Source organism: Ochlerotatus camptorhynchus, unplaced genomic scaffold, assembly GCF_037179485.1.
Source record: "Ochlerotatus camptorhynchus isolate MF236.1 unplaced genomic scaffold, CSIRO-AGI_Acam_v1.1 ptg000278l, whole genome shotgun sequence".
NCBI classification, from domain to species: Eukaryota; Metazoa; Arthropoda; class Insecta; order Diptera; family Culicidae; genus Ochlerotatus; species Ochlerotatus camptorhynchus.
Genome location: NW_027040767.1, coordinates 330,651 through 354,351, shown reverse-complemented (window position 1 = coordinate 354,351; position 23,701 = coordinate 330,651). Strand labels below are relative to the sequence as shown.

At 39.3% G+C, this 23,701-nt stretch overlaps 1 protein-coding gene across 2 annotated transcripts in view; it reads left to right on the top strand.

The window, feature by feature from the left end:
* The first annotated feature begins 529 nt into the window (after window positions 1-529).
* The window catches only part of Ubx (Ultrabithorax), a 164,472-nt gene continuing 141,300 nt past the window's right edge, over window positions 530-23,701 (top strand). The window contains exon 1 of one of the 2 annotated variants that reach the window (XM_065228065.1): window positions 530-2,245. In XM_065228065.1, coding sequence (XP_065084137.1) covers window positions 1,612-2,245 — 634 coding nt within the window. In that variant the 5' untranslated portion in view covers window positions 530-1,611. The remainder of the gene's footprint in view (window positions 2,246-23,701) is intronic. The other variant, XM_065228064.1, reaches the window with a different exon arrangement.

Sequence of the window (23,701 nt, the reverse complement as noted above, 5' to 3'; positions counted from 1 at the left end):
GGTACTAGTCGAAAGGATAGAGACCTCGGCGGTCAGGCGGAGAATAGCACATCGAAAGAGGTGCCAAGGAAAGATGAGATCACACACAGTAGGGTATTGATGAGGATGATGATGGCACACCATAAAACCATAAAAAAGAGAATAGCGAAACCGAACCGAGTGAGAGGGCGCATATGCAACATGCTGCGAGTATGAATGGGAACGGGAACGACGAGACCTAATGATCGCCGTTGTTGACGTCGCTGTGTGTGCAGCGGAAGCCTCTTCCAAATCCGCACATGTTGGGTGGAGTGAACGAGAGGCAGCGATCACGTGGAATGAAACAACGCTATTGCGCAAGCTACAATACACAAGAAGAGATTATATTTTATTTTAATGTATTTTATATGCTCATAATAATGATGTATTTTGTCGGATTTTATGTGAGCGTAAATGTGCCGTTCACTGTGTGCGAGACGAATCGAGCAGTTCGGTGGCACTCTCATGTGGGGAATCGTTCGCGTGGTAGGTATGGCTCTCGCTCTCCATGTGTGTTTTGCTATCAGCCAGAGCTGTTCGAGTAGAATTCGAGTGCCTCCACCCAGCCACCCCTCGATGTGACTCACTCGTTCGCAAGCGCGCAATGTATTTCGAGCGTTTTGGGTTCAAGTTGCTGTGCTGTTGCTGCCGTGTTTTTCGTCTGTGTTGTGGCTCACTCACTCACTCACTCACTCACAGCACACGGAATCTGTTTTGTTGGCCTGGCGCTCCTGCACCTACTCTCTGCCATCGGAGAATCGGTTCGAGTTCGAGTTCGAGCGGTACACACTTTGGGTCTGCTCCGCGCTGCTGTTGGCTTGCGAAAAGCGAGATATTGATAGTTTCGGCATTGTCGTATCAAAATAAAGTGAACATTCGTTTGAAGGCAACCGTTTAGACAAGGCGCGTTTTATTTTTATTGTTATTAATATTATTATTGCGCTCCTCTCGAATACAGACCAATAACATCTTCAACTTTTATTAGTAATACTTCGAAAGTGTTTTGTGCATAGTCCATGCAAGTGGCGGAAAACGCAAAGTTGGAAATTTTGCAGTTTTCCGTATTTTGAATATTCTTCGCGTATTTCCGGAAAAGTTTGTAATTCACCTACTGCATCAAGTGCGGGTGATACGAGTGGTACGCGTTTCCAATGCGGAAGTGTGATCAGTAAAAAATGAAAATTCGTAAAAAGTTGTAACATAGGTGACAAGTACTGCAAACAGATAAACCAACTCTACGATTGAGCAGAAGGAAAGTGACAGTGAACATAAAACAATTTCCAGGTGACGACAGCGCGTGAGAAAAAAAAAAAGAGTAACAGTTGATAGTGTGGCCTGGGGAAAAAAATAGTGAAGTGGCTCCATTGCTGATGATGTCCATGCAATATGTGTGTTGAGTGCACGATAGTAGTGATATGAATATAAATTGATTCTATGCCCTCCATGCTGTTGGGTTGCTGACGAGAAGTCGAGACTTGCTCAAATAAACGTTGAACTCATAAAAAACAACAGACCATCTCGCACTAACGAGGGGCGAGCAGAACTTTGTTTTACCCACGGATTTGAAGGAAGGTATCCAAAATTCTGGCCAACATGAATTCGTATTTTGAGCAAACTGGTTTCTACGGGCATCCGCATCAAGCGGCCGGAATGATGACCGCAACTGGTACCCACCACGATCAGACAACTGCTGCTGCTGCGGCTGCATACAGAGGCTTTCCACTGTCCCTTGGAATGTCCCCCTATACAAACCACCACCTACATCAGAGCAGATCTTCCCAAGATTCACCATACGATGCCAGCTTACAGGCAGCATGCAAGCAAATTTACGAAGGTTCCTATAGTACCAAGGATTGTGGGAAAACGGGCGGCGGAAATGGAACCACAGACACCACCAACGGCTACAAGGATGTGTGGAACTCGACAAACACGAGTGCCACCAATAGCAATACCAACACAGCGACTGGCGGAAATGTACCTGCACAGCAAAACAGTTCAGTTCCTGTACGACCCTCGGCATGCACACCAGATTCCCGCGTTGGAGGCTATATTGATGCTTCTGGGGGAAGCCCCGTCAGTCGAACAGGTTCCACCGCTGCCACCGGTGTTACCGGAACGTGGAACACTAACCAATGCACATTGACCGGTTCGACCGGTGGCCAAACAGCGCCAACCACCGGTCTGCACCAGTCAAACCATACATTCTACCCCTGGATGGCTATAGCAGGTGAGTCAGTGAAAACAAATCGCGCTTCTTTCACCCCGGGTGCCAATCTAGTGAAGAACAGAAATTACTCCATTAGTGTTAATTAATTTAAAAACCTGTAAAAATCCTTCCGTTTGACAAGGTAAAAAAATTTCCCTACCATGACAAACCCCATAATATGGGAGAAACTTTGAGCATTCAGGTTGAACTTGACTTTGCTGCTGCATCTTCTGCACTCCATAATTTGAACGAAAATTTATGAGGGTTTGTTGAACGAGTTTGCGGGCACGTTGTTCTTTTTGGACCTCGTGCATCCCGAGACATTCTCGTTGTGTTTGGTCACTTTGAAGACTGAAGCAACCACAGAACACAAGACGAAGGACGAAAACAAGCTGGAGGGGGAGATTATTAAAAAACGATTTCAGAAATATTCCCGCCGGTGAATTTGGTTGGCTCTACCTGGCTCCCATCTCGAGTGTGTATGCTTTCCTTTATTACCAATCTTAATGTATTCACAATGCGCAGCCACCTCTGTTGCCTCAGATCGCCGCAGCATCTCCACAATCGATACTTTGTATCATTTGCGCTTCCATCCGGTCCGGTTTATTTTTCTCTCCTGGATCTCTCTCTGTGCATCTCATTCTGAGCCACAAAACGCCACGGGGGAAGCTCTCGTAAATATCGTTAAGCATCTTTCAGATCTAATTGATTTAAAAGCTGTTTTCTATAATTATATTTGGACATTCCTGGTGGAGCTGTCCCCCAGAATCAGCTGTTATGTTTTCTTCAATTTGATAAAAAATAAATGTGAGAATATAGAGATATTTCCATGGAAAAGTTTTACATTGATCTCACAAAAAATAACAATAGCATAAGTTTAGAACAGACATTTCGGTTTCAGACGGAGCGTTAATACCCAAACAAAAAGTGTTATATTGGAAGATGAAATTCACAAATGAATTATATGAGAGAAAATTAACGAAAACCGCACAGCAAAGACTGAATCCGAGCAGCAAGCCCAATGAAACCTGTTGTGCCTTTGTGATAGCCGTGGAACCCTCGGAACTTGAACCACACTTTGCTTGAATCTTTACGCCACGTAGCGCGTTACCATTATCAGCATCAAAAGGAAAACAAAAAACCAAATTAAAGAATACGTGGTACGTCTTATTCTCTGCTCTCACACGCCGTATGGTTGACGTGCGGAAACTTCAGACCGTCTTTAAACATTGCGCAACATCTTTAACCTCTAGTCCTTGATGAGTGGTTCGCTCGAGTGCCTATATGTTACGAACTGTTTAGCTTTCAGTGGAGAATTTGATTTTTGCTTCAAACTGGCAACAGTTAAGATTTGAAAGTGGAAGAAAATTGAGCTGTTTCTTATATGAGTCACTCCCTGTTCTTGTGTTCCTACTTATGTTTACGTACGGTTTCATCTTGTCTGTGCTTCTACGGGACAGATGTAGCAATGCAATGGTTGACAATGTATTTTTGGATTTTCATCTCCCTTCTTTCTGCTGTCTTTGGGATTATAATGGAGGGTTTGTGACGACGTTTAAACTGAGTACAAACTTGAATTATTTTACCTCATGTAAGTCTGAAAAAAAAAAATACAATGAAACGACATTGTCTTACTTCACTCGGAAGTCTAGAATTAAAACGTTTAGTAATACATAGGACACCCTTTATCTCGCACGTATCAAATTTAATACACTCTCTGACTGGAAACAGGCATGACTCTTGACCAATGCATTAATAATCGGCCAAGGAACACATGTCCAGTAATTTGTCCGGCAAAATTATCGCCCCTTTTCCGCTTCCTCTCATACTTTGGCTTCCCATCCTGGGTTGTAGAAGTCAACCGTCCTTGAATACTTGTTCCTTGGTGGTTATTCAAAAATATGTCGATTGCATTCTCGTGATCATCACGCTTGACGATCGCTTAAAATGCAATAAAAAGCACTTCTCCAGCCGAACGCAACGTTTCCCTTTCAACGTACGTAAAGTCTCCCTTTTTGACTGAATCGATAGTGTGGGGAGCCACAGTGCGAAAGGAAATCGATACTGGCTGCGTCCAGGTTCAAACTCTCGCTTGACTTCCTATTTGAAAGTGTATATTCCTACAGGAGCAAACTCTGATAAGATTGTAGCATCTTTCTTGTGGTACAACTTGGTTCATGTAGGAAACACTAATCGAAAAAATAACTTCCAATAAGAACAAGTCGAAGAAGGACCTGCTAAAAAATTATTAGGTACGAAAAAACCACCCAAAAAATCGTTAAACTTAGTCTTTGCCATGAAAAAAAAAAAAACAAAAAAAGTTTCCTTTTTGACGTCTCCGAGCCCCCTGAAAGTAAGGGAGTAAAAGCAAAAAAATATACTTTGCCTTCTTTCTCGACGTACTGCTGGCTTGGCTCCGTCTGACGCTGAAAAATGAAGTGTCGGATTCAGAGAATCCGAACTGAAGCTGCAAAAAAGCTAATTTATGATTTACAAGATGAATTTCGATGTAATTGAAAGACGCAACCCTGGTGGCAGGTTTGGAGCGTAAGACGAAAGGGATGAAGTCAGGTGGCCGCAGGGAAAAACGAACTGGAAAATAACGATAACGAGCCGCGAGAAGGAGGAAAGTTTTCTTTTATACATTTTTGCTGTTTTTCATTTACTTCTGTTCAACTGCTCAACGGTTAATCCTATCTTCCCAGCTGCAGTTCCCCGCCGTTACGGGATGAGGTCCGAAGGTCTTCGAATATGCGTGCCACGGCGCGTACCCCAAGGTGGGAAGGGACACGTCAGTTTTTATCATTTATTGAACTTTGTTTTATCTCGATTGGATTTTTACGCGAGATCCACACCGTGGTGGCTTTTTAATGAATTTGATGTCTTGTTTTGCCTGTAAGTGGCAATTCCCACAATAAATTGAATCCAGTGTGAATGTGTGATGGTAGATGCGGTGGCTATGTCAATTTCATAAGTTTATTTGCAACGGAATATATTAGTAACTGTTATTGCTTGAAATGAGTTTTATCAATAATACGTACGTCCCAAACGTTTTCCGAAAAAGGAAAAAAAGGTTAGGTTAGGTTATCTTTATTAGCGAGACTTTCAGCCAGAGGAAAAAAAAGAACACTTGATTTTGCTACCATTTTGTCAATTCTCAACGGATATTGATAAAACATTTTTCAACTTTTACATTTATAAAAAGCAGAATAGATTTCCGATCGATTGAAACATCTTTAATCAAAATCCGTTGAAAATTAACGAAATAGTAGCTAAATCTTTTTTTTTGTCGTACGTTGGAGACGTACGAGTTAAACTTAATTTTAAGGTGTTTCGCTGTGAGATCCTTATTCTCGTGACCACTTTGAAACTTTAAGTGCACAAATATCAGCTTCCTCGAAACGTACCCCATTGAAACTGTTACTTCACGTTTGCTGTATTGCAGCATACATGAAGTAGCAATTTCAGGAGAAATGGAGCATTAATTACAACTTGAACTTATGCATGCTCAATATTTTTCAGCATTTTCACAGTTTTTGATTGAGAATTTTATAAGCCAATCATTGCATGGCTTTTGTAGATTGTATGGCAATCGCAATGAAATACTCTTTGCCTAGTTAAGTCGGGAATACTTAAAAGAATGTAAGTGTGACAAACCAATGGTGCACAAGTTAGTAAAATGGTACTTAATCTTTTAATGATTAAGTGCCATTTTTACAAACTTTCATGGATTCTAGTTCATAATTCATACTGGAACAAACCCGTTAATTACTGTTAACGCTTGTAATTTTGTTTACAATAGCGTCGAAGTATATTATCATCCATATTTTGATTTTGACTGATAAAGGGGCGTGTCTTTGGAGGGTGCTATAACTCTTCGAAGGGTGTAAATAGCGGGATCTTCCAATTAGAATCAATTCCCTGCGATCAAGGCAAGAATGACAACTGTATACAAACCGAATACTTCATCATTTCTCAATAGCGATGGAGAAATACGACATGCACTAGACTAGAATATTCAACAATAGATCAAAATACTGGTCGTAGTGGATGTATGTTCCAAACAGAGGAAAACATCCTCTTTTGCCCTACAGTAAATACGACATTGCCATCCGATAAAGTTCGGGGCAAAAATTGACCTAGTAAAATGCAATACACCCAACCCGGAAGCGAAGGATTCTATTACATATACGTATGAAAAACCTACAGAATGTGTTATGTTTCACCGTTTACACCGTTGTCCTTCACTTACTTTTGCTGGTCCGACGTTCCTCAAGATTTCTTGTCTCCAGTTTCTCGAGCGTCTTATACTTCCAAGATCATGCTTCACTTGGTCCAATCACCTAGCTCGCTGCGCCGCTTTCCATTGTACCAGGCGGATTCAAGACAAACATCATTTTTGCGGGATTGATGTCGGGCATTCTTACAACATGTCCCGCCCATTTGTCTGGATACTGAATTCACCATAGAGTTGCGCCAGTCCGTAGTTCATTCTTCTCCTCCATACACCGTTTTCATAAACCAAAGATGGTCCTAAGCGCTTCTTCCTCTTCTAGGCTTTTTACGCTTCTGTAGCGAACACATTGCCGGCTGACAACTTTGTGTTCTACGAGCACTAGCCCATGAACTAGCCAAGAAGTAGTTAATAGCTAAAACATTAAAAAAGAAATAGATGCACATCCACACTTATCAATTGAGAGCTATCTATGCCAACCAATGGGCAAAAATTGATCCAAAATTACCCAGAATTGAATATCTCTAAAGGACGCTGAATCCCTGTCATAAACTTTCTAGAAGGCAAACGGTCTGAGGAACCAATTGCACGTTTACACTTAGAAATAACTAATTTTACACGTGACGGAATCAATTTTTGACATAAAAGATGAGACGTAAACAAACATGTCATGTAATATTAGGTCGTATGAATAAAAGCGTTTACTTTACTTTTCCCGTAAGAAAAGCACGGGAAAGTAAAGTAAACTCTTTTTATTCATACGGCCCATTAAGTGATCTGAGACTGAAAACTTCGTTGCTCGACGAAAATTACGTTTGATTAAGCTATATTTCGCGTCTGTTATGACTCAAATTTATGTCAAAATTGACGCTCGTATGTGTCACTCTCAAAGCACCTAAATTTACACGAATTTTTCTAATGGCGGTTAGCTCGGATTAACTTTTAATATCGTCCCTGTTTGAATGATCTGCAAAGTGTTTGCTTGGAGTCGTGTTGATTAACTCTGAGGTCGGCATCAAAGCAGCCGGACATTCTTGATAGGGATTTAATCCAAGGATAAAGCCAGTTGGAGCTTACCGCCATAAGTGTGTAGTTTTATACGTCGCTGAGCCTTAGTAATGTGCGTTTGGGGCCTTGCACAGTATTATCAACAATCAATACGAAACTAACGATTTCAAATTGGCTCACTACTTGGTCCCAAGCAAATCGATTAACGTACCCCATTCTAGTATGAATTCCAGTACTACACTATGTTTGTTTTGATTCGCTATGAAAGTTTGACAGATAAAATGAGGGGTTCGTGGATTTTCCTATGTTTCGAGGGGTGAATCGATTAGCTTGGGACCGAAGAGAGTACCAGAGCAGAGCCAAAAAGTTGAGCACGTTATTTCGGGACCTTCTAGTCTTAGAGTTACCTCTATGGTATTATCCCCTATAGTTTAGAGAAAATATTTTATCGCAGCTGTATTTTTCGTAAATATATATTTTTCGAATAATTTGCCTTTATACACCACTTCATAATGTATAGGGAAATGCAGGGTACAATAATTTGGAGATTAAGGGCTAAAATGGATCCACGGTTCTAATTGTTTAAATTACTTAACATGACGAACGGTGAGATTTTTAGGCTTACTAATGAATTACTCACAGTAAAAAGATAATAATTTTAGGAACCCTGAGGTAGCTTGGGGTAAAATCGAATTCAATTTGAATTTTATATTATTTTAAACAATACACATATTCCCTGATTTTTTTGGCTACATATATTTAGTGATCTTCAATCGACAATCAAATTTTAGACAATTCTACCCATTGAACCCATTACTTTATAAAAAAAAATTGGGATAGAACACACAGGGAAACTCACGTTTTGCGGAAAATAGAGCAAAGAAAAAATATTTCCTTCCAAATATTCGTGAAATATCATACATATTTCTAAGGCTCTACAGCATTTGAAACCATGCGCAAACTTTTTTTTTTTTTTTTTTTTTAATTCTTTATTTAAGAGATTTTTAGCCTTAGGCTAGTTCATCTCTGCGCAAACGATTCTTGAGTTATTTAATTTGGCAAGCACAATGATGCTTTTAAATGATTTTATATCTACAGGTACGCGGAGTTCCGACTATCATTCTCAAATGTCATTCATTGAGCATACCAGAGAGAATAAGCTCGCGTGCAAATGTGGCAAACAAATCTTACGCTTAAGATTCTTATGCATTTTCAAGCACTCACACCATCAATCAATTCGAAACTAACGATTTTAAATTGGCTCACTACTTGACTAGCCTATTGGTCCCAAGCAAACGATTAACGTACTCTATTCTAGTCGAAATTCTAGTACTACACTATGTTTGTTTTGATTCGCTATGGAAGTTTGACAGATAAAATGAGGGTTTCGTGGATTTTCCTATGTTTCGAGGGGTGCATCGATTAGCTTGGGACCGAAGATAGTACCAGAGCTGAGCCAAAAAGTTGAGCTCGTTTCTTCGGGACCTTCTGGTATTAGAGTTACCTCTCATGCTCATACTCACATCGCTAAAAAGTCATTTCTGCTAAAAACGTCGGTTAATAGCATGCTTATCAATGTTGTGTTAATTTCGCATCCATTGATGGAAAACCAACAGTAATAACAGCGAATAGCTCCAAAATATAAAGCAATGAACTTTTCAACTTAAAAACTCATCGGTGATTTTCGCGCAGTTAAATTTTGCAACGCAAAACTCTAAGGCGAATAAACTCACTTTGTGAGTTTTTCCGAACACTGACCAATGGTATGCAATGTCCAGCGATTTACCAGCCAATGTAATGTTTATGTTCGATAAATGCTCGAGATATATTTGTTGAGAAAATTATAGAGTCACAGCTGGTCATAGTTCGGCAAATAATCATGGGTAAAATATTTTTTTGCAAACTTGCAAACTTGAAAAGCAAAGATAATTACAGCAAATTAACATCTGCAAGATATAGGTAACATCTTTACGGTACCATTTTTGAAATAAACACTTCACTTTTGTGCATCACTGAACATGCAAACTTCCCAAGTAACCGCTAATCGCTCTTTTTTCAATGCAAGGCTGATACTACTATGTACTACATTCAGGCTAAGGACGTGGTGTCCAAACGCCGTACGAAGAAGTCGTCTCCACTCTACTCGATCCATAGCTGCAAGTCACCAGCCGCAGGTGCAGGGTCCGCAGGTTGCTTTCCACCTGGTTGATCCACCGTGCCCGCTGCGTGCCCACTTCGTGTTGTTCCAGTCAGGTCGCTATCAAGAACCATTTTGACCAGGTCGTCCTCCGACATTCTAACGACATGCCTAGCTCATCGTAGTCGCCCGATTTTCGCGAAGTGGACGATGGGTGTTTTTTTTTTTTAATTCTTTATTTAAGAGATTTTTAGCCTTAGGCTAGTTCATCTCTAAAGGACGATGGGTGGTGTAAAGCTGATATACTGCATATATAAAGTTCGGAAAATGGCCGGCGCCGCTTTCTCACCCCAATGGGTCAATCCCAATCGATGGGGGGATTTTTCTGAGGCATAAAAATATCTGGTCACGTCTTCCTTTGGATGGGAAGTAAAGCCGTTGGTGCCGGTTGATATGTGTTGAATGGGTGTGATATCCTACACAGGTGTGGAAGCTGCCTTCTTGCACATTCGATTGCCGTCAATGGATGGCAATCTATGTCCGTCGGTGATTGGCACTAGATTGAGGCACCTATATCGACGTTAAATAAAGGAATGAAGTAAGTTCAGACACCCTTTATGAAACTTATATTGCAAAAAAAAAAGACTTAGTGGGTAATACGCAAGCGTTTTGATTAACTGGGTTATTTTTGAAATCAGTTCAATAAGTAGTTCAATTGTATATAAAATAATGGTGAAGCCTGCCAGCTGGTTTGTGATTTAGGATAAACTTGAAATGAGAGGTAGACAAGTAAAGCAAACTCCATGGCTGGGGGGCGGCCCGGTCTCTCATGCTAAAGTCACGAGCTTAAACCTCATTCCCGGACAAGACACGAATGACCTACATATGCAAAATAAATTTCTCTTGCATCAAATGTTGGGTTAGCTTCATTACATCCTCTGCATATGTTTCATCAGTGCTGATAAAAATCATTCCCTCTACACTCAACATAGTTGAAAATGAAGACAACCTTAACAGATAGACCAACTACCAGCATGAATCTGGATTTTGACATAACAACATTCTCTTGATCAAGGCAACCTCTGAGTATCGTAGTCAACATGTGTTTTTCTTCATTCGTGGCTGGATGTTCATTATCGCCTCCGGTGTTTAATATTCGTCTTCATCTTGGTGGGGATAATTTTGAGGATCAAATGCAAAATGATTATTTTGATTTTACTCAAATATACCGCTGAAGTGTATGTTTTTACTAAACTGATGATAAAATCCCGGTTTTAGGCTTCCGGAGTCAACAATATTTAAATTAATCATTTTGCCCAAAATGAATTTGATTATTTTCCTTTTGAAGATCATTTCTGATTTTGAAAATTTTGGGTTGGATAATCAAGCCTGGAGAATATCAACAAACGCGTATTCGTTGATGTATAATGAACTCATTTGTTCATTTCACTCGTACGTAACAGCGAAGATTTTCAAAACAAACGCAATTCATCTACACTGGGTTGAAGCGCTACTCCTTGGGTGTGATGGTAAATGATAAAAACAGACACTGTGTTTCATACACAAATGTACTGGCAGTTCTTGCAATGGAATACAGTGTACAAGCGAGCTTTTCCAGACTGCATATTTTCGTATAAAACCTTCACGCGACGAATTTTCTAGACGCAATGCATTGGGGAAAACAAATTTTGTTCGAAAATTAAGCTAACATAAAAATTACAAAATTATTTTAAAAAACCTTCCGGCTATCACATTACAGAATCTGTTCATGCGGTTAAACTTTGTAAATTCTGCATACTTTGTATGCAAATCTGTTGGATGTAAGAGTGACTATAATTAGGAAAAAAATACTCCATGGCATATGCACTTCAGACCTCACATAAATAGATGTAGCAAACAACGTTAAAAGTAATTGCCTAGATCAACAATTGTGGGGAAAGTCTTATAGCGATACCATTCTGTTAGGATTATTTTAGGATATGTACAAACTTTACCAACGGCTTTACTTCCCTTCCAAAGGAAAACGTGACGTGACGCCTCAGAAATCACAACGAGCTTGATTGGGATTAAACCCAGGCCCACTGAGGTGAGAAGCAGTTACGCCAAGCATGCACCTACTGACCGTTGTAAAATTTAGTAAATCGTTATAATTTGTCTGATATGTAGTCAAAATAAATATCTTGAATGTGGGGTAAATTTGATTAAAATCTGTTCATTAAAACCTAAACTACGATAAATCATTAAGCATTTGATCTACCGGTAGCTAAAATTTCTCAATGCTGATACACTTGTATGACAAACTATGAACATGAGCTTTGACAACCCTCGCAAGAAATCACAATTATCTGCAGAACATTTATTTACTCTATACAAACAAAAAACGGAGCGGAATGTGTCTAAAATGCCATCAAAATTGCGGTTTAGTATCAATTGCAATGCAAAATTGATATTTGTGGTGATATTCGCTGTTCTTAAAGTTTCAAAAATATACATCAGATTTGTTCTAAATTATTCATACCCTTTTCACTATTACGGATTTTTTAAAGATTTCCAGAAATAAAACTGGCATCTAGTTTGCGAGATTTTAACTAACTGCAGAATAAAATCTTTACACCATATCGGTGGTGGAAAAGTTCATTTTGAGCACTCTTCAGGAAGATTGTTTTAAGTATTACCGCGGATACACTATGACGAACTATGAGCATGAGCATTATTTGTATAATAATCATGAAAAAACTATACAAGTGTGACCATGGATGTACTCATAATTTATTATTCAAATAATGCTCATATTCATTGTTTGTCAGACAAGTGTATCCGCGGCATATGAATGATTTGAATGTTCATCAGGGTTCTTTGAGAGAAAGCTGTACCTAAATATGTGAACCTTTAATCATGAATTCAGTTTGGTTCTAAATGCTTTTAGCTAGGAAATGTTTAAATTTTTCAGCAACGGTTGCAGTTCGGCTTCTCCTTATTTTAAATAGGCATTGAAATTTTGCTGAAAATCCAACGTGTCCAGCATTACTGTTGCTAGACACTGCGGTTTTATCGTAGTTATGTATAGTTCTAACGCTTTGTTTATTTATGAATCTTGTTTGGTTGCCAATTTTTCACAGGTCTTGAAGCTGAAATTTCGAGCAACAATCGAAAAGGGTGTATCTTACTTAATAATCCTGCTCACCTCCAGGGGTGCAAAAGGCCTTTGTGAAAGATTTCCATCCTGGGCGATTACTAGCTTTGGCCTTGACCTGTGCCCAAGTCAAATTTCAGTCAACGTTCTTAATTTCACTGTTTAGGCTTCTCCGCCACCTGCCTCTGGGTCTGCCTCTGCTGCGATCTCCTGCTGGATTCCAGTCCAGTGCTTACTTGCAGATTTCGTTTCCGCTCCGTCGTAGTGTGTGGCCGATCCACCTCCACTTCCGTTCACGAATTTCTGTCTCTATCGGCTTCTGATGGCACAAACGATGAAGCTCGGAATTTGAAATCCAATTGTGGGGCCACCAGGCCCGAATTATGTACCGCAGGCATCGGTTGATAAATAGCTTCTGAGTGTTCTCTGCTGATACACACCATGTTTCACTGGCGTATAACAGCACAGACTTCACGTTCGAGTTAAAAATTCGGATTTTGGTGCGTCGACTGATCTGATTCGCTCTCCATACATTTCGCAAACTGGCAAAAGCAGCCCTCGCCTTCTTAATCCGTGCACCTATGTGACTTTCTCCACTGCTTGCCCCGCTACCGTAAAGTTGGAAGGGTTGCCCGTGTTGATATCCAACGATTTGGTCTTGTTGACGTTGATGGTGAGACCCGCCGCAGAGGAGCGTTCGGCTAGGTCCTTGAGCTTACTCTGCATAACAGAGCGCCGTTGTGCTAATAACGCAACATAATCAGCCAAATCGAAGTCGTTGAGATGCTCCATAGTAATAGGCTGCTACAGCAACCCACGGTTCGGTACACGGTCAACGGCTCCAACCATGATCTCGTCGATTACGACGAGGAACGGGCGTATCAGCTTTTGTAAACAAAACTAGTAATGCTCTTTTTGCGTGAACCGAAGTTCGCCTAAGCAAACAAACAATACTTTCGCGAAAAGGTTTCTTTTAACTTTATTAAGGAGATTTTTTGCCTCTTAGCTAGTTCATTTCCAATTCAGGAAAAGGAGAATTTCGGCTTTGGAGCAGGAATATCGTAAAATTTTCCCGCCCTGCCGACTAGTTCCAAGTAAAGTAGTTGAATAAAAAAGACAGACCATTGACACTGTCTTCAACCAGAGGTTGTACAGACTGAATACTTAACACTAGAAAATGGACAACACACAACACCCAGTGGACCAGTAGGGAAATTTCCGGGTTGCGAAAAGTTCCACCGGCTGGACTCGGAATCGAACCCTCACTTTGTGGCACTCACAATACGCCTGAACGACGAGTGACGCCGCTAACCGCACGACCACGAAGCCCACCAGTTGGTTTCCCCGAATGCACTGGAACTGAAGTTTTTATATGAAATTGCACATTTTGTAAAAAAAAAAAAATGTTCGTTGCAGTCCTTTGCTAGTACCGCCATTATCTGCTATATTATTTCGTATGAAACAAATGCAGATGATTTGAGAAATCCACACTTGCATTTGTAATAATGCTCGATTCAAAGTAAATCTGGACGCACGGTTTAATACACCACCGCGCCCCTGGTGGTTGGAACAAAAAACGTTTGACAGGCATTTGTTGATGTTTTATTGACGAAGAAATTGGTGAAAAGTTTTTTCTCGATTAATCGACGCATCCCGAAATTACGGATCATGGAACTTGAGAAAAGAAAATTAATTGTGCACAAACATCTAGAGAACCCTTCGTGTTCTGCCTCCAAAATAGCAAAAGTGTTAAAATTCCCGAAGTCAACGGTGAGTCTTGTAATCAAACGTTACAAGGATACTCTGAGTGTGGATAGAGCACAGCGCATCTATGATAAAAGTTGCACTAGGGACAAAAAGCTGAGGAGAAAGTTGTTGAGGTACGTGAAAAGCAACCTAGGTGTCTCCATAAGTGATTTGGCAAAGAAATACGATTCCAACTTTTCCACCGTGTAACATCCTTTCAAGAGAAGGATAAAAGTCTTTTTGTGCCAGTAAACATGTGAATCGCTCCCTGAAACAAAATTTAGTGGCCAAAAAGCGAGCACGATTACTATACGAATGAGTTTTGACGAAATTTGATGGCTGTATTTTAATGGATGACGAAACATATGTCAAAATGGATTATAAACAAATCCCCGGAAGAAATTTTTTCCTAGCAACTGGTCGTGGGGATGTCCCTTCCAGGTATACATTTGTTTTTGCTGATTAGTTTGCTCGGAAACTAATGATTTGGCAAGGAATCTGCAGTTGTGGCCTTAAAACCAAGGTTTTCATCACATCTCACACAATGACGTCGAAGAGTGACATTCACACAATGACATTAAAGAGTGTCTGAAAAAGCGAATTTTACCCTTCATTCGGCAACACAAGACCAACGTTATGTTTTGGCCGGATCTAGCCAGCTGCCACTACTCCAAGGAGGTACTAGCATGGTGTGCTGCAATCTAAGAGATTAATCCTCCGAATTGCCCTGAGTTCAGACCGATCGAAAAATATTGGGCAATTGTTAAGCGAAAACTTCGAGGCTGCGGTAAAGAAGTGACAAATGCATAACAAATGCGTTTAAAGTGGAATAAGTTCACCGGTACAGTGTCACCAACGACTGTGCAGATCATGATGGCATCAATCATAAGTAAAGTACGACAGTTCGTTCGAAACGGTGAAATGTAATATCTTGTATTATATCGTTTGAAAGCTGAATAAATACCCTTTTGTTTGACGTTTTGATCAACCGGGTATGTTGTTTAATTCTTGAGTTATGATCACTTGAATGCGTCCAAATTTACTTTGAATCGGGCTTTACACTTAATTATGTATATACGTGGTTTTTTGACGTCCGAATTTTCAATCGTGTGATCTCACATTGCAACCAAATTTAATTAAATAAAATTTCAAAAGATTAGAAAAAATGTAAAATACTGGGACATTGACATTTATGCACTCATCCAAAATGAGGAAAAACCAAAACAATTAAAACCGCTCAAAACGAAATTCAGTGTACATGCTTTTTATTTTTTGTGTATTTATGTTCTTGACGCAGGTTTTGAAGATGGTTTTTGATTGCTTGTGTAAATATTTAATTTTACGATTCAAGTTATTTGGAATACTGAACGATTGACGAGTTCAGTTTAATATTTGCATATTGAACCAGTTGGGAATATCTTCCTTTAATATATATTTTACATTTAGTGGTCTACCTACGCATAAATGCAATTTGATAATGTCTAGTTCTATAACTTGGAAGGCTCAATCGCATTAGATTTACGGAGCCGACAATTCTTTGTTAATTTTTCGTAAGATTTGATTGTAAAATTGTTGTCCATCGACAAATGTGTGTATCAACTGATCGGTACCAAATTCATTAAACATACTGTTCAAGTCCTTTTGACTTACGCATTTCAATTGCAAAGTATTTAAACAATTTGTTTTTTTTTTAAATAGGAAATCTGCAGGTTTCCTTTATATTATGGACAAACATGATTTTACATACGCTGAATCCGTTTAAACGAGTGTCTCGATTAAGGTACTAGAGTAAAAGAGTACAACTAGGTAACTCTAAGACCAGAAGGTACCGAAAAAAACGTGCTCAACTTTTTGGCTCAGCTCTGGTACTATTTTCGGTCCCAAGCTAATTGATGCACCCCAAGAAACATCGGAAAATTCACGAAACCTTAATTTTATCTGTCAAACTTTCATAGCGAATCAAAACAAACAGCAGTAGTGAGTCAATTTAAAATCGTTAGTTTCCACCCGTTGGTACAACGGCAGTACAATCATGTCATGAATTCATATGTTTAATATGGATTTCGTTAAGTTAAGTCCCTGCTCCGTGGCACAAAAACTACGTCTGAGCGATGCGTGTCGCCGCTAACCCCACGACCACGAAATCCATCATTTTTATTTATTGTATTTTTTAAATTTCACACTAAATAGGGTAGGGTAGAGGACTACTTCAGCCTAATCGCCCATTTTGGGCCTATCGAGCAGAAAACTTCGAATAAATCCTTGATTTCAGAATTAACCAGTCAATTATTCGTTTGTTACGATCAAGGTTGCAAAGACTCATTTCAGCTAAAACAATGTTTTTCTAAATTATGAAATAATTAGATGCCATGATCAAATTTTGAATTGGTAGGATACAAGAAGAGGTTGCAAAGAATGTGTTTGCCATATTAAACCTGTTTATTTCACTTCATTAGAGTCACAATCAGCGATTTTTCACAAACTCACTCACTCACTCACTCACTCACTCAGCGATCAGCAAATCGCTGATTGTGACTCATAGAAAGCAAAATTTACAAGTTTTATGTTTCCAACGCATACTTTGTAACCTCTTCTTGTAAGTTACAAGTAAAACATACCATCATACCATCTTTTGGTTTTATTATTCCGAAAAACATTATTTTAGCTGAAATGAGTCTTTGCAACCTTGGTTACGATACTTTAGTTAATAAGCTACCGAAAGGAAGTCAATGAGAACGCGTGATATGAAGGTTTGCACCCATAATTCCCAAAAACAAAAGAAGCGCTCCTACCGAATCAATTTTTATCTTCATCCGATAGGCCCAAGTGAATTCATTGGCGTTTCAATGGGGTTTCAATGCGTTAGGCCGAGTTTAGAATCCGTAGGCCGAGTTTGGCGTCAAGAAGCAGTGTTAGACTTTTGACAATATCTCAACGATTGGTTTCTCGTTATCAAATATTACGGTACGTACGGAAAGGTAAATAAATTTGGAAGCCATCAGTAATAATAACATTCCGTTTGGTGCTAAACTGCGCTAGATTAAGGAAGATTAAGTGCGGGTTGTACTTAATAGGCTGGAAATGGGGTATTTAACCCTACTTCTGATAAAAAGCAAATTGTTCACAACGAATTTTTTAAAGCATCCAACTATTACTTCCGTAAATCTATCTCATGGAATGATTTCGGCTCTGACAGTAAAAAAACTATTATTACTTCTACATCCCATGGACTTGGTGGTAAAACAAAAATTCGAATGCTTTTATAAACCTTCATAATGTTTTTATATTATGTGTTTACACTCAGGTCATTCGTGGCTTGTCCGTGGATGAGAATTGAACTCGTGACTTTGGCGTGAGAGGTATGGGTGCATGGGAGGCCGTCCCCAATGTATTTAGAAACAAAAACCCTCTTTGTATTATTGATACTCCTAGAGCCGAAAACGTTCCCAAGCAGCACACTTCCATCGAAATAAGTTGCTGCAACTTGATTGTGACTGGAATAAGTTGCACACCTCAATTGTTCAGTGACAAGTGTGCTGCTAGGGTTGCCTTAATCGTATAAATTCATCCTTATAAACATAAACATAGTGAATAGATTTTACATCTTAGTTTTGCTTCAAGCTATTAGAACAATAATTTGGCACACACGATGATATTGACAGCTGCCATGAATGAGTTTAATCCCTTTCGTCAAGTTCACATCGCACCAACCTGAATATTTCAACACAATACTCTTGAAATAGCTCAGAAATATAGCACTCCTATGAAACCTGTTCGAAACGGAATAAAAAATAATTAACAATCAACCGTTTCTCAACTATTGCATACCCCGTAAACACAAGGTGAGAAAGTGTCATTAATCTTAACGATGCTTGACCACTCAAACGCAAACACCTACCTGCACTAGTTGTGAAGTAAATATGGCCCTCAAAAAATTACTTGCAAAACATCCAGGGCAGATTCTCCATGAATGAAACTTTTTCAAAATGCCAGTGTTTGCACAAAATCACTCAGTCGGCGTTACCCATGTTTCAATTTTCACGTAATGGCAATTTTAATGGTGATAATTATCAGGTGCAAAAATAAGCTTCTTTTAATCTCCCCTCATATTTTAATAGCGGACACTTTTGAAAAGTACTCCCGGGGAGCGCTTGATGCCGGACACCAATTAAAAGCGAAATTTATGCACCGTAGAAACTGTTGCAGCAGCAGCAGCCTTACTAGTGGGCTTTAGGATGTCGATATCGTTTACATTTTTCCACTCGGGACTAGCCACGACTGTGTAGAGTTGTTCAAGAATAATAAACCCTCGGTAATGTAAACGAAAAAGAAATCAGAAAATGAAAACAAAGCAGAAGAAAGATAGGAGAATGATTTATGTGCTGTATAATTACTTGTTCTCTTGAAAATCATAATGATAATTTGCATGCAAATCAATCGACACAAAGCTGTATGCGCACTCGCTGCTCGGTTAAAAGTTGATCCACATGCGCATCCATTTGTTTATGTTTGCAGGTTCTTGGTCGTTCTTGGACACCGGAGGGGTCAAGCCGTCCATCAGTGAGATGCACTTGGAAAGAGAAAGTTCACTGCAATGAGATCAGCCGTGATAGAGGAAATACTTTTTCGATTGCGCTGGTGGTACAGAGAGGTACCGTTGTTTGCGGAGTTTTAGCCGGTGTTCCTTTTTTTCAATTCTTAGCTAGCACAATTTCTCCCCCCAATTCCTAGCTGCTTGATTTTTGGTTGTAAGAATACTGACCACATACACACTACTAAAAAGCCTTTTAGTTTCGGTTCCCTGAGACCGACACATGTAAGCGACATGACATGACATAAGAATCAGTTGAAAGAAACGTGAAAATGAATTCAATCAAACGTTCTCTTCGTCGACTAGCTGATGTTTCGGTTTGAGAACACTTAATTTTACATGAAATGTTTGTTTACGTTCTATGATTTACGTCCAATATGGATTACGTCTCGTGTAAAAGTAGTTATTTCTAAGTGTGTATGGTATTTTTATTGGCAAAAACCAGATTTCAAGAAATCCAGAAAAATAATACCGGTTAAAGCTTCATCTGCAAACAACGGTACCTCTCTGTATTGGCTATCATGTCAACAGTCAAACTCAATGCTACGATAATAAAACATTAACCAACATCTATATTCACTTATCAAATCACTTATCGATATCAAACGAGGTTGGCTATCACTGTTCTTCATCTGCACACTTAGAAATACATAATTTTACACGTGACAGAATCCATTTTTGACATAAAGGATTAGATGTAAACAAACATGTCATGTAAAATTAAGTGCTCCGAAACTGAAAACTTTGGTACTCGACGAAAAGTACGTTTGATTGAGCTGAGTTTTGCGTCTTTTACGACTCAATTTTATGTCAAAAATGACGCTCGTGTATGTCAGTCTCAGAACACCTAAATTTCCATGAATTTTTTAAAGTGTGTATCTAAAGATTGTCAAAACCATTTGTCGGATAATCATAAATTTTCAGAACATTTTTGTATCATTATAATTTCACAAATTCACCGGAGAGCTCTTACATAGGCTTTGAAACTTGAATTAACGGTCTTTGGTATCATGAAATCTGTACACCTTGAAATTCGAACATCCGAAAAAACAAAATCCATACACTTTGCATGAGGCGTACGGATTTCGCATAATTTTTCAGGTGTACGGTTCAATTTCCGGTTGCACTTTTATTTGAAGAAGACCTTACGACGCTAAGTTCGTTGTTTAAGGTCATCAAAACGCGCAGTGAATTAAAATCAAAATAGGTATTAAATAAGAGCCAGGAACACAAAGAAGATTTTAATTTAAAAGATAGTTGTTATGCATAATAAAGATTTTGAAAACTTCCGACGGGTGCATATTGGCCTCACGACACAGCGAAAGTGAGTAATTGACGGCTTCGACAGGCAGCGATTGTTCTCATCAACCTAAATGAATACGTAAATTTAACTGAATTTTCCCGCCACAACACAGAACCAAATGTATCTTGACGATTTCTAAAATGTTTAACTTCAATCTGATTCAGTTGCCGAACATCTCTCTGGCATGTAGTTTGAATGGAAAGACTACTAATTTAAGAAGCTTGCTGACAATAGTCAAACTCACCTGAGAAGTTTAAAGCGGTTTAAAAACGACTTGCATCGGTTTTTGGTAATTCCATTTATTGGAACGGATAGAGCAGCCAGAAGTAATTTATAAGTGTGTAAAACGCAGAGTTAAATTCGATAGAAGTGCGGACGCTGCTTGGATTAGCTAGAATTCGTCAAAACCCCCATCATTTAAATGCAGAATGTATAGCATTAGAAACGAATGCTATTCGTTAACCTAACAAGATCACCCAAACAATATCTATGACATCATTGAGCAACGTTTCTTCACACCTTTCTGTTCATACAATAATTGAACGTGAATAGAATCTCCCGTAGCCCATTTGTCGAGGAACGCTGCTGCAAAGTACAAGGTCCGATCCGCAAAAGGTGCCAGCATTGCCCATTATAGCTGCACCAAAAATAATAACAATATTAAAGTGTAGGAAACGCACTTTTTGCTTGTAAGTCAGTAAAGTAGCCAATTAATATGCAGAAAATTTTGCAACATTTAATTCTCCTCAACACTCGCTCCAAACCCTGGCTAGTTCGTCGTATAATACTCTTTTTTTTATTCCTTTCGCCCACCTCCTCCTGCACCGATGACTACCGTATTACGAAACGGTGGCTAGCATATTCACTCCCCACATGCATATTGGCTATCCTTTGGCTGTTTGTTCTACCTCACACCTCACTCAACATCATGGCGTTTTATTATGTATGACTGACATGAAAATATTCAATTTTTCGAATGAATATTCATCGGAAACTTTAACTCTCGTAATTGTTTTCAATATCAAAATTGTTTGGTACTACCACGCTGGGTCCAATTTGAACTCATCTAAAACTTGGTCCGCTACAGCTGACCTTCAGCTCTAATGGTTGCAATTTGTAACGGTAATCTCAGACAGTTTTTTCTCTTCCCATCATTGAAAACTAATAAAGTAATAAAAAAGCAGTTGAAAATTTTAGGATTTAATTGTACTGTCACGTAAGAAAACCATAAAAATGAGGGATTCCCGTCACTGGGTCACTGTGTAGCCATCTCTCTTCCACTTTCCTTCCGTCATTCTGTGCGTAATAAGTATGATTAATTCTTTCCAGGGGTTTTATTACTTTCTTCTCGCTTGCCTTCGTTTGCTGCAATGTTGCATCTTCACAACGGTGACCTCCAGTGTCCATTTAAACCGGGATCAGGAAGATACGGCTCAACGCAAAGCAAAAAATCAAGGACACACACTGGAATCGTTTCGTGATCTTTTAAAATCGCATTTCAAGCACAAATTGTACATACACACACACACACACCCAAGCTCACACGTAATTACTGTCAAAATATTGTCAGTCCCGGTGAACGCGAGCGTTCCCTTCGGTGTCGTGTGGGGGGCGATAGCATGAGCTTTATGCGGCTGAAATTCAATGAATGCATGCATGCATGCATGCCTTTCTGTGGGCACTTCGGGTGACTGGGAGGGGAGCGCAAAAAGGAGTAACATAAATTATATTTTTGAAGAAAATCAGCATAACAAATCGTTTCTGAATAATAAATAACAACAATGATAAGACAGAAAGAAGGAACCGGAGAAGTGTCTGTGTGCGCCAAAAAAGCATATCAGGAATATTAATAATAAGAAAAGTCGCCCAAACTCAGAACGAACTATGGGAGAAACGAAGAAAGGTATTAATAATGAAAATAAAATTTATGCGCGATTCAATCATATGACGAGACGACAGGGTTGAACTGCGAGAGGATCCATGTAAGGTTCTACCATAGAAGACATTTCTGCTCGTCTACGAACGTGTCCAACGTGTAATTGTAATAATCAAGCTCTGCGGTTGCATGATCTATGTCTTACGTGCTTCTGTCGGCCTATAGCTAGCGCTATGGCATGTCTGATCACAGAAGATGATTATCCGGTAGGTAATTTGAGTGAACAGCATTTATACAAAGATTTATGGCACGGGATTAAGTCAATCGGTTGAGACAATTGATTTATTCAGTCCCGTTCAATCACGCCATTGAAGCTGGCAACACTGAAGCTATAATTACCACTTGAGAACGTTTCATATCCATTGATGAAAAAAATCTTCCACGGGTAGATTTCTTCGAGTGTATGTTTTCCTTATCAATTTTCGTTCCGATTGCCTTGCTTGATCGCAGGCCAGGCGCAAAGAAGAATTACCTTGCGAATGGATATTTCTTGATTTATTTCTTGTGTTTTGCGAATCTTTTTCTTCGCTGATTCATGTTATTATACTGTTTTCTACGTTTCGGTGCACTGTCAGACTGTCCAGGCCACCGAGAAAATCGCAAAAAGCATAAAGCATCAACGAACGAAAAATTAGTTAAAAATCGATTTGGACACTCGGAACATAAGAGCCTTCGAACTAGACCATGTCCTCCGAGGGGTCAACAGTACGGATGCGTTCTTGCAAAGTCCATTCTCGTTCATTCACGTGCCAAAATACCGGCCAAAAGCATGCTTCTTCTTGTCTGATAGCCTCGATTCTCCCCTTTGCCATGTCCCGCAGCAACGAACCTTGAAATATACGAGAGGAACACCTTCCTCGGTGAACCGGATACTGCGGACCAGTCAGCCACATGGACTGCGTTTATTTCTTCCTATCCATTCCGTCCACTTTTCCGAGTTAGGTAAGCGTGTTCGAAAACGAAATTTATCGCTTCGAATTGTTATTGATGTGGGAACATTGAACGGTTAATATAAATCTATTTTCTTATTTGATTGATTTCTTGTGACATAAATGTATCTATTTAAAACTTTTCTGATCCTACTCGGTACCATATGGTAAAAGTGTTCATTGTTCCCAGTTCGTGACTCGAAGCAGCAGGTAAACTGTCCATTCACTGAAAATATTTATTCGTTAATTCATCCATGCTTATTTCGTAGAAACGGGTTTCGTTCATAAAACATCTTTTTCGTTAATTGTACGAAATATTCGTATTGTATGTTATTAGCTACAACGCCAACATTACGCATTATTCGTAAAATACAAGAACTGAATTTCGTATTGACGTAAACACTGCCTACAAGAATCATTCGTGTATTCGTATACACTACGAAACTTTTCGTAAACCTAC